At 40.6% G+C, this 12,275-nt stretch overlaps 1 protein-coding gene across 4 annotated transcripts in view; it reads left to right on the top strand.

Annotated features, from left to right (window-relative positions):
* Positions 1 to 12,275, top strand: part of PTPRU (protein tyrosine phosphatase receptor type U) — a 309,484-nt gene that overhangs the window by 260,793 nt on the left and 36,416 nt on the right. For 2 of the 4 annotated variants that reach the window (XM_069756793.1, XM_069756795.1), the window contains 3 exons: positions 3,354 to 3,371; positions 4,131 to 4,167; positions 10,111 to 10,208. In XM_069756793.1, the coding sequence (XP_069612894.1) occupies positions 3,354 to 3,371; positions 4,131 to 4,167; positions 10,111 to 10,208 (153 nt within the window). The remainder of the gene's footprint in view (positions 1 to 3,353; positions 3,372 to 4,130; positions 4,168 to 10,110; positions 10,209 to 12,275) is intronic. The other 2 variants (XM_069756794.1, XM_069756796.1) reach the window with 1 other exon arrangement.

Consider the following 12,275-nt stretch of genomic DNA (forward strand, 5'->3'; position numbering starts at 1 on the left):
TATTCCATGGCGCTTTACATGTGAGGAGGGGTATGCATAATAAAAACAAGTACAATAATCTTAAACAATACAAGTCATAACTGGTACAGGAGGAGTGAGGACCCTGCCCGCGAAGGCTCACAATCTACAAGGGATGGGTGAGGATACAGTAGGCGAGGATAGAGCTGGTCATGCAGCGGTTTGGTCGATCGGTGGTTACTGCAGGTTGTAGGCTTGTCGGAAGAGGTGGGTCTTCAGGTTCTTTTTGAAGGTTTCGATGGTAGGCGAGAGTCTGATGTGTTGTGGTAGAGGGTTCCAGAGTAGGGGTGATGCGCGAGAGAAATCTTGTATTCGATTGTGGGAAGAGGAGATAAGAGGGGAGTAGAGAAGGAGATCTTGTGAGGATCGGAGGTTGCGTGTAGGTAAGTACCGGGAGACGAGGTCACAGATGTATGGAGGAGACAGGTTGTGGATGGCTTTGTACGTCATGGTTAGGGTTTTGTACTGGAGTCTCTGGGCAATGGGGAGCCAGTGAAGGGATTGACAGAGGGGAGAGGCCGGGGAATAGCGGGGGCCAGGTGGATTAGTCGGGCTACAGCGTTTAGAATAGATTGGAGGGGTGCGAGAGTGTTAGAGGGGAGGCCACAGAGTAGGAGGTTGCAGTAGTCAAGGCGAGAGATGATGAGGGCATGGACTAGGGTTTTTGCAGATTCATGGTTGAGGAATGAACGGATTCGTGAAATATTTTTGAGTTGAAGTCGGCAGGAAGTGGAAAGGGCTTGGATATGTGGTTTGAAGGAGAGATCAGCGTCAAGGATTACCCCGAGGCAGCGAGCTTGTGAGACTGGGGAAAGTGGGCAGCCATTTACTGTAATGGATAGGTTCGTTGGGGGGGTCGCTTGAGATGGGGGAAAGATGATGAATTCTGTTTTGTCCATGTTAAGTTTCAGAAATCTAGCGGAGAAGAAGGATGAAATAGTGGACAGACATTGAGGGATTCTGGTTAGAAGGGAGGTGATATCTGGTCCAGAGATGTAAATCTGTGTGTCATCAGCATAGAGGTAATACTGAAAGCCATGAGATTCTATGAGCTGTCCCAGGCCAAAGGTGTAAATGGAGAAGAGCAGGGGATAGAGCTTCATATGTCCCCACATCACATCCACCGTGGTGATAGAGCTTCACATGTCCCCACATCACATCCACAGTAGTGATAGAGCTTCATATGTCCCAACATCACATCCCCAGTGGTGATAGAGCTTCACATGTCCCCACATCACATCCACAGTGGCGATATGACATGGTCAGTATTTGGTCAGTATTTCCCATCAGTATTTGTTAACCCAAAGCAGGAGTGGGTGAGAAATACAGAAGTGGTGACGAGTTTCTATTACCATATACTTTTCCTTATAGGCTGTGTGCACACAATGCAGATTTAGTGCAGATCCGCAGCGGATTTTTCCACGCAGAAACGCTGCAGATTCGCAAAGTGATTTACAGTACAATGTAAATCTATAGAAATAAAATGCTGTGCTAATGGTGCTGAAAATTCCGTACGGAAAACGCTGCGGATCAAAAGAAGTAGCATGTCACTTCTTTTGTGCGGATCTGCAGTGTTTCTGCACCCTTCCATTATAGAAATCCGCAGTGGTAAAAAAAGCATGAAATCTGCATCAAATCCGCAACAAAAACGCACAAAATCCGCATAAAAAGCGTGTCAAATCTGCACCTGCGTTTTCTGCCAGGAGATGCGGATTTTGTGCAGAAAATTCTGCACCCCAATCCGCAACGTGTGCACTTAGCCTTATTATTCCAATCCTGATTTTGGCTTACAATTACTGATGTAAAATAATGATCAAATTCTGACCGTGTGAACGTGTCCTTAGGTTTCATGCAGAAGTCCATTTTTCATGTGTGTCTTCCAGTGTGCCATCCATATGCTGTCATGATTAACATTGTTAATCAATAGGAAAAGCCTTGCAATTTATTTCATAACTTTTATCATATGTGAAAATCACTGATGAAAAACTGACACACGGACCAATCATTGATGAAACTCGGAACCAAACCACTGATGCACCAGTAAGAGGGCTTAAGCAGCTCCCAGAAATTACTATGTAAAGTTAATGAGCATGGTCTACTATTTAAACCTCATTCATCCTTCAGTGTTTCATCAATATTTGAACTTTTTTATATATATAGTTTTTATATCAGAACCAGAAATGATCTTAAACACAGAAAAATCAAATGTGATTATATATTCTTTTTTTTATAAATCTATTTATTTTAAGAATAATGAAAATGGAAGGAAAACACTGAAATGTACAAAAGGTCTAAACTGCAGACTTGAAGTTGGCATGAAGAGCACTGACATCAGACATCACAATGTGATCTGCAATATACCCAGGTCACATGGCCAAAAATCTCTGTAAACCACTGCAACATTGCAATATAATGCAAGTGAATGTGGGAGCATTGCGACTCACAAGGTACTGGGACTGACAAGTAACAAAAAAGCCAACAGGATCCTAAGTTTTGCGACTTGCTTGTCGCGGCACCTTGTGGGTCGCCATGTGATCATATTCACTTGAGCCGAAATGACACAATTGTGGAGTCTCTCTGCTCCTTTATAGTTTTTTTTACTTTGTTAGCAAAGTATGGAAATTGGCATTAAGAAGCCCTATATTTTCATTGCTTCAGATTTTGGGAAAAAGTGGTTTAAACTTTCAGTAATATCCGAGAGTGCCATTGGTTAGTATTTACTGTATTGTAAAGTCGTGATTCCTGGAGTATTCCCACTATGGACATTTATAACATAACCATTGGCTATGTTGTGACCAATCAGTTGGGGTCTTATCTGTGTTACTTCCAAGAACAAGGGTACCTGGTATTACACTATAATAATGAATGAGAAATGTGCAAACAGATTGTCGCCAATTAGGTGCCAAAGAATGGACGTTTTATGGCATATCGAATGTATATGCCATAAATATATCTATTGGGAAATCGTCTTTAATATCTTAGTAGTGCTAGGCTGCCTGTCTTTTTGTTTCTGCTAATACATCTTTATCCTTTCTTTTCTCTGCTGCCTTTTCTCTCTCTACTGCATTTTGTTTCTTCACCCTATCCAATCTCTACCATTCCTGATCTCATACTAATTGTTCCACCCACTTGTAACTTCTTTTGTTTCTCCGATCAATCCTCTACCCCTTTCTCATTAAAATATTTGTTTTATTTTTGTTCTCCTCTCCACCTTCCCAATCTTTTCCCCTTCATTTATCCCTTTGTTTCTTGCTTTTTTCCCCCCCTTTCCACTTATCCCTCCTTTACATCTGTGCCCCCTTTCACTGTCTTTCTGTCTTTGGGATCACCGGTAGATCCGGATAAACAGAGAAGTGAGTATCAAGCTTGTGATCCTATTCTCCATCTCCCATAACCAGGTGCTTTATCGCCCTGGTATAAACAGTAGAGGATAGACACTATATTTAGCATCTTCTCTTTCCAGAAATGTATACATTCTACTATATGACTTAATTATTAACAGCTTCCCAAAAATCTTCGACCTTCTCAGCCTATTTTCCTCTTTGATCGCCCTCTGTCTTTTTACCTTGCTTTATTCCTTTCTTATGGCCCGCTGTATATTCTGTTTCTCATGTATTCTCATCCTTTCCCCTTCTCCCATATCAGTTTTCCATTTTTTCCCCCTAAACTTGCTCTGCACATCATTTTATTCACTTTTCCATGAAAATACATGTTTCGCTGAAGGCTGGTAATCTTGCTAAAAACTCATGGACCTTCACGTAAGGTTTCCAATCTGCATAACTTGAAATTTAGTTGATAAGTTTTTCTACTGTTGCCTTCAGCCACAAGGAGCTCTTCTTGAGAAGGTTTCTTTCTGCTTCTCAAATCATCCATCATTTCCTCACTTCTGCCATTCTATTCTCCAGTCTTGTTTCTGGACTGTGGTTGTCCTGTTATAGGTTGATGGCTTCAGGAATAATTGATGCACACCCCATTTGTCTGTCTTCCCTAATCCTATGTCCCGTCTCCTTTTTTTGTGGATAACAGTGCTTGTCAAAATGCATGGTGGGAATGTTAGACAGTGGATATGACAAGAAAACCATTTACATATATTTCTTTATTTTTGTTTGTAGGGTTATCACAGATCCAATCACTTCATTGCAACACAAGGTGAGTAAGTCAACACCATGCCTTTCTCAGGCAATCATTTACTGAAAAATAAGGTGAAAAATATAAATCTTGTGTATTTATTTATTTTAATTCGACTGAAGGTACAGTTCTTCTAGATGTTTGTGATTTTTAAAACAGCAAATCCAAGTTCTGGATGGAAATTTAATATTTTAGGTTTGGCGCTGATCTCCTGATCTGGCACTGCTGATTGTTAGAGAAGTCTCCCTTGCAGGCTGCACAGCAGTAGTCCAACCCTGTCCCCACCCCTGATTAGCAGTTTTCTGCCTATGCGCAGTGTACGCAGGAAACCGTCAATCAGAGGTGTGGGCGGAGTTATACAGAGCTCAGAGAACTGCTAAATCTGCATCAGATAAAACAATTTTTAATCAAAACTGCAACAAACAATAAAGTGATACCTTTATATAATATGTAAGGTGCTATAGTGCTTCAATGTGCAAAATAACACAATATCGCTGGAGTTTCCTAATGAAAAATGATACCATATACTATGTATGTCCCCCAGGTGTCCATTCATAAAAGGCTCATAAGTCATCAGAGGAAAAACTCCCCCACATAGATCTCTGTTCCTCAGATCCTATCCCCCAATAAGAGTCAGTATAACCATTAGTCCAAAGAGGAGTGTATAGACATGAAAAAATAAACCTTATTTAGAATAATTTGTTCAACAGCCATTAAATATGTCCATAAACTCCACAGCCAGCAAGTATGTCCCAAAAAGAAACTCGACGCGTTTCCCCTCTAGCATGAGGTTCATCAGGAGTAAACAGATATATTATATAGGACTACTTAGCTTATGCTTTGGTGCTTTGTAAACATCGATACAGTCCTCAGCACATTAGGGCAGGTCCCCTCTCAATATGGTGCTCAGGATTATATGCCCAATTAAGCCCAAAATATAGCCCCAGTGATACCTATTAACCTAAATCACCTGGTGGTCCAGCGTGCGTGTCACGATGTAGGAAGTGCACAGTATACGGCCATTACTGCATTTCAACTAATGCGCAGATGCGGAAGTACGCATAATTACTTCCGGTGAGTTTATGTTTCAAGTGCCTTCACCATACGCGCAGGCGCGGAAGTACTGTGTTCCGTTCATGCGTTTCAACTAGTGTGCAGCTGAGGAAATGTACAATGATGACTTCTGGTAGGTTTGCATTTCAAATGCGTTCCAGCATAAAATTACTGTGCTCCATCAGTGTTTCAAGAGGCGCGCATGCGCAATCAGTTTAAAACAACAAAAAGAAATGGCATACCAGTATAATGGTAAATCCAATATGTTTCTAAGGCACCCATAACAATTCAAACTAAAGGACACTAAGGGGTTTCACATTTTGGGCCATAAAGATAATATTATGTCAGATGGATATACTGACAATTAATAGGTATCTTCCAATGAAGACAAATAATAATTTGCAAATGACCTATTCTGGTCAAGTAAAAATGCAGGCAAACTTTTAAAGAGGCCCCACTGATTAAACTAACCAGGAGAATCTTATGTAACAGCCAAAATACATTGGCTCATTTAAACCCTTAGGGGAAACAGTGTCCAGCCTATGGATCCCTCTAAGCTCCTTTTGCTGGATCCTTTTGTCTAGGTCGCCGCCTCTGATCAAGGGGGCAACAACGTCAACTACACAGAAGGAGAAGGACTTGAGATCCCCCCGGTGCATCTCACGGACATGCCTAGAGATGGAGGTTTCCCTGGCATGTCTAATGTCACCCAGGTGGTCCCCAATCCACCTCCTCAGTTCCCTTCTAGTTTCGCCAACATAATTTAAAGGACAAGTACATTTAAAAAAGTATATCAGACCACTCGTCTTCCAGTTGGTAAAATGCCTACTGGCAAAAACTTGACCCGTGCTCTCGCTAACAAATCGATTCCCTGTTGTTACATAGCCAGAGAAGGAACAGTTGCCGCATCTGAAGGTGCCCAACTGTCTTGTGTCAAGCCAAGGGCCACTCTTTTTGGGGGAGATAAACGTACTACAGTATGTACTAACTGATCCCTTAGGGATCTTCCCCTCCTAAAAGTAATGAAAGGTGTTTTAGATAAAAACTCCCTTATATCCGTGTCCACCTACAGAATGTCCCAATATTTATTGACCTTTATTAAGCTTTCTCACCTCCTGGGAACAGTCATCAAAATTTCCTATTAATCTCAGAAGGGGGTCCAAGCTATCATTAGTTTTAGATTGAGTATAACTGGTCCTTGATAGTGGTTCCACCTGTTTAAATGCCTCCTGAAGGATGTTTTTGGGATAACCCCTCTCAAGGAACCTATCTCTGAGATTACGTGCCTCAGTGTAAAAAGATGGACCTGAGGAGCAATTCCTCTTGACTCTTATATATTGTTCCGTGGGAATCCCCCTCCTGAGTCCAAAGGGATGATGACTGTTCTATCTTCACCAGGGCGGCCTATCCTCACCAAAAACTACATCCCACCAGCCCAGGACCAGATTGGCATAAGTTTGGGAACATGGGCTACCCATATCAGTGCCCCTGAGCTGGTGGTAGAACTTCCCGTCAAAAAGAAAATAATTGTGAGTTAATATGAATTGAAGAAGATGACCTATAAAGCGATTATGTTCAGCAAAACGAGTAAAAAGGTGTTCTTGTCAACAGTGATATCCTCAATCTTTAGCAACAAGTCGGACGTATCACGTATGTAAGATGGTAGAACTGTGATGAATTGCCTCAGAACTTTATCAATGTAAATGCCACAATTCTATGTAATAGAATCATTCCCCGAGACTATTGGTCGTCCCTTCAGGGGCAGTAGACCTTTATGCACCTTCGGAAGGGCACAAAACACAGGTATAATACAATAACCCTGGTGACACATTCCCTTTAATAAATGCCCCAATACAAAAAAGATAAATTGACAGCCCCTTTAAGACAGATTTTAATTTAAACATTGTTTAAATGTCTCAAAAGTGCAAAAAATAGCTGAACTATTTAAGACGTACAGTCAGTTACCATATAGCCACATTTATATTCACTCCTGACTACATAATAAAAAAAATAGATAAATGTCTTCACAATTTGTAAACCAGGAAACTAGAGAAGGTTAAAAGATGGCCAACCATTTCCTTGTTATGGCAGATATTGGCTTTTTAAATAGGTTTTTCAAGCTATCAACATCCGATTAGTGTGGTCCGACTGTTAGGCTTCGGCTTTTAGTAACAGTGTTGCAGCTTCTTCTGATCATTTTCAGTCTACTGTACATAGTATTATTAACAAATTGGGAAGAAATCCAAGTAAACCCTCACTATAAAACCTTAACATTTAATTATTATTTTTGAAAGCCAGTGTCCCATCCCCTGGTGATGCCGCATATGCGGCGAAACATGTTGGGGGGACTAGTGCGTTAAATTTGTGTGTCCTGGTCAGCCAAATAGGTGTTAGCACCCCGGGGTGTTACCCATTAAATGTAAGAAATTAAGCATAAAGCACTTTAATGACAATACATTTAGGCAGATTAGGGACTTATTTTTATACTCTAGGTCAGTGTTCCCCAACTCCGGTCCTCAAGAGCCACCAACAGGTCATGTTTCCAGGATTTCCTCAGTATTGCACAGGTGATAATTGCATCACCTGCACAGGCAATAAGTCCATCACCTGGGCAATACTTAGGAAATTCTGAAAACATGACCTGTTGGTGGCTCTTGAGGACCGGAGTTGGAGAACACTGCTCTATAGCAATTTTTAATACTTATATAATAATGAGTAAATAAGTAAAATTGTAGGGCTTTATAGTGAGGGATTATTTGGGTTTCTTCCCAATTTGTTAATAATGAATGCATCCCCCCAAAGCCTTGTTCTATCATCAAATTTTGAGGTTTGTTATATAGCCTAAATAGTAGTGTCTGTCCAGGGTGCTCCATTGAAGGGAACAGGACAAAGCTGGTCTGGGAAGGTTTCTTTGTCTTTGGTATAGTAATTAGCGGGCTCTTACATATTGCAGCACCCTTTGTCTATTTTAATAGTGTTGCTTATCCCCAATTGTTTTTCTCTCAAAGCTGCTATGTCCATCATGTCCACCATTGCTGAATATAGAAGGCATACAGTTAGTTGGCAGGTTACCAAGAGTTGGACCTCTACCAGTCAGGTATTGGTGGGCTGTCAATAAACCTTGAAAACCCTATTAATGACACCATAATACGTTTTTTTGTGAGACCTTTATTGTTTCCCAGAATCACATGATTTATGATTAATTTTCATCATGCAGTCACCAATCTTAGGCAGAAAATTCTCCAATTAAATCTAATAAGCGACCGAATTATTGCGTTAATATCATTATTTAGCTGGTTTCTCGGGACAACAGGCGCTAAGAACCTCACATTAATAACAATAATAAAAAATTGTACTTTTACAAGAGCTGATGTGATAATGTGTTATCTTATTATAACTGGGGAGCAAGTGATTAAATATTGTAGCAATTTTATGCAAAGATATGAGCAAAATATCTTGTTACAATGATGGGTTTCTGGGGACTAAGTCATTCACTGGACTGGGCAGCCTCTTCCCAATGCGGCATGGTTACATCTCTGGATGGTTGCATAGTTTTTGTCAAATCTATTTTTGTGATAAATATTGCTTTCCGTCATATTAATTGGTGCGTCTGTAGCTTCTCAACCTTGAGTCATGTGAATGGGATTTTCAGTGCTTTGTTGCGCGCTGTTTAGAAGCTCTGGAGTGTACAAAAATCTGGGTCAAATGCCCAATTCAATACCATTTTAAGGACAATAGCGAGAGGCATTGGTTTACTAAGAAACAACCTTGCTCCAGATAGAACAGAAACAAAATGCTATTGTAAGACCCACCAACTGCACCACAAGAATGATAATGACAGAAGCCACTTTTCCGAGGTCACTGTGTTTGAAGCCTGATAATCCTACCTTGAATGTTGCTTAGTTGCAAAGGTAGAGCAAACCTAACCTTCTACAAGTATTCATTTCCTATGGAAATGTAGGAGCTAACCAACTTTCCTACTAAAGCACTTAATAAGTAAGCCATAGTAAGAAAATGTGCACTTATATAAAGTATATAGATACTGTAAGGCAGTCTTCTTTAAAGGGAATCTGTCAGCAGGTCTTTGCCGTGTAATCTGAGGAAAGCAGGAGATAACAGCTGAGACACTGAATTCGAGGATATGTCACTTTTTGGGCTATAAGCTGTTGTTTACATACAATGAAGGTTTTATCACCAGGAGATAATCACTGCTGGACTACAGCAGCATGTGAGCTCTGGTCTGACCACACCCCCTCCTCTGTTAAGCAGCTCATTGTCAATAGAGGCAATGTACATACTGAGCCTGGTGCGGGGGCAGCTTTCTCAGCTTTGCTACATGCTACATCTAAAAAATCAGATTGTGCCACAACTGCTGCACCCAGCAGTCTAAGTGATACATCATTGGAAACAGGGTCTCATTTCCTACATTATGCTGATTAATTTCCTTTAAAAGCCTAACTGCATGTGTTAACTGCCAACCCAACACATTGACCATTTTGGAATCCTTGTCGGGAGCCACTTCCAAGTAACAAGGGATAAATAATTTGGTCAGTGTTGATTTTTTTTCCTCGTCACCAACGCAATGGTCATAAATTGTTTACTTACAGTTCTTTAATTTGGAGACTGGCCATTATTTTGTTACTTATGTAAAGGCATCCACCGTACCTTGTTTCCAATATGTCAGTGCTGCCGGTACAGAGATAAATTACCTAGCACCAGACTGTACATAAGGCATTGACAGTCTCAGCTTCCAACACTTCTCTATATGTCATGGCAGAGGGTGAAGGATTTGACTTGACTTATGAATTTTCAGGTTTTGAGCATCATTAGACTTTCCAAAAAATAAGTGAAATGTAAATAGACATTTCTTGTTACAAATTATTTTTTATATATATAACTGGAACGCTACAGGTCCAAAGCAGGACATGATCTATGACTTCTGGAGGATGGTTTGGCAAGAACACTGCTCAAGCATAGTGATGATTACCAAACTCGTGGAAGTTGGAAGGGTAAGTACATTTATACACTAGCCACATGGGGTGAATTTATATCTTCAGAAATCGAGGTCAATATAACAGAAAAAAAGCGTAGATATATTAGCTCTAGGATTGCTCTTCTAGAGCTTTTATTGCATGTTCATGGTTGATTAGTATAATTAAAAACTGCGTACACATGCAGGGGTGATGGGCACATGTCCAAATTTGCTATGGCATGTAAACATCCATGGACAGGTACACCTCCATGACTGCCTTAATGTTGGTGAAAGCAATCAGACTGTCTGGGAAGCAAAATAAAGTCTTATCCAATAGCATCAGGTATGTTAGTAAGGAGTGCTTGCTCAGCTGATGGGGTGTGTAGTCCACAACAATTTCAAGACTTTGGCCATTTGCGCTGCATCGAGCAGAGGGTTGGACACGATGACCCTTGAGGTCCCTTCCACACCACTGGTAGAGCAGACTGTGCCAGTCAGCTGCCTATTACAGTCCTTGAGCCTAATGGTTCACTTTCATTTATGCCATCTTTTCATATCAGCTAGAAGAGAAAGGGTTAACCCTTTTGATGGAAAAGCATATAGATCTTTGTGTAATCTTTCCTTGCTGCGGGAGACTTGCAGAACATTGATTAAGCCCAATTCTCGAATGCATAATGTGTCTGCTCTGCAGCTATAGAAAAGGGCCATTTATTGGTAGATTATGAATTGGACTATCCTTTAGGCAAACAAGAAGAGCAAATGTTTGATATTTCAGATGCATTTTTCTTCCTTTGTTTGTGGGGTTTGCCATAGATACGTGTTAGCTTTTTGGAAAACACAGCAGTTATTGCTGTGAACTGGATTGTTCTCTGCTAATATGATTAGTATTGTCGCTGTGTTGCTCTGACGGGTAATTAAGAACAATGTTCCTTACATCAGATCATTTTTTAAATTGTGTTTTCTCGTAAATCTCCATTAACTGTAATGATTTTGCTTGGTCTCCGCTGGTCTAATTTTCCTTTCTCATTAGCGCTCTTCCTTCAGCACCCTACCAAACAGTGCTGACGTGAACGCATTGTAATTAGTTTACCCTCTTTATCACTGTGTGTCTTACATTGCATCCATCACAGTCATGGGCTTAACATACTTCGCAAAGAGCAGGTCCCTTCTGTTTGGCTGGATGGGCTCCATGTGTCTCCTAAGCATTTTTTTCATCCCTTTTTTCACCGTCCTGAAGAAAATTATGCTGAATTCTAGGTACATTATTTTTGTTGTTACCACCCTGAGCACAGGCTATAAATACACATTAACCTACAGGGATAGAACAGACATTTTCTCCGATATTCACATCTATCTATGTCAGTTTCACATTTATCTCCTTAACTCCCGCAGGATATGCTGTATATACATATATCGTTAAGATATTTTTTCTCGCATAGAAAAGGGTAATCAATATTCACAGTTGTCCTACTCCCAGTGCTGGTTTTAGGCAAAGTGGGGCCCCAGGCAAAGTTTAAAATGGGGCCCCAAATGCTAACGTATTGCACATCACACAGAAGCATTTCGGTTGTATTTACATGCGCTGAGTTCATGCCGCTAAATGAGTGTGATCAACAATACTGAAATCGTTCAATGCTTGTTTCCCGTCCTCTTTCCACTGTTTGAGGAATAATGATGGGACAGAACGATCACTAATAGATCACTAACAGATCACCATACAGTATCATGTTATCAGCAGCACATCTGTAGTTTACACCGGCGATGTGCTGGTGAGAACTATGATTTTTGTTCCAGCAAAAACAATCCAATCACTCGATGAATATGCAGCATTTTGATTGTTTAGGATTATATACCCCATAGTCCTCCATATATTATGATGTGCACCACAGTCCTCCATATTGTAAAATGCCCACCCCATAGTCCTCCATATAATATAATATGCCCCATAGTGCTCCATATAGTATAATACACTCCTCAGTCCTCCATATAGAATCATACACTCCTCAGTCCTCCATATTGTAAAATGCACTCCCCATAGTCCTCCATATAATATAATATGCCACATAGTCCTCCATATAGTGTAATACACTCCTCGTAGTCCTCC

This window comes from Ranitomeya imitator, chromosome 3 (genome assembly GCF_032444005.1).
Source record: "Ranitomeya imitator isolate aRanImi1 chromosome 3, aRanImi1.pri, whole genome shotgun sequence".
Lineage (NCBI taxonomy): Eukaryota > Metazoa > Chordata > Amphibia > Anura > Dendrobatidae > Ranitomeya > Ranitomeya imitator.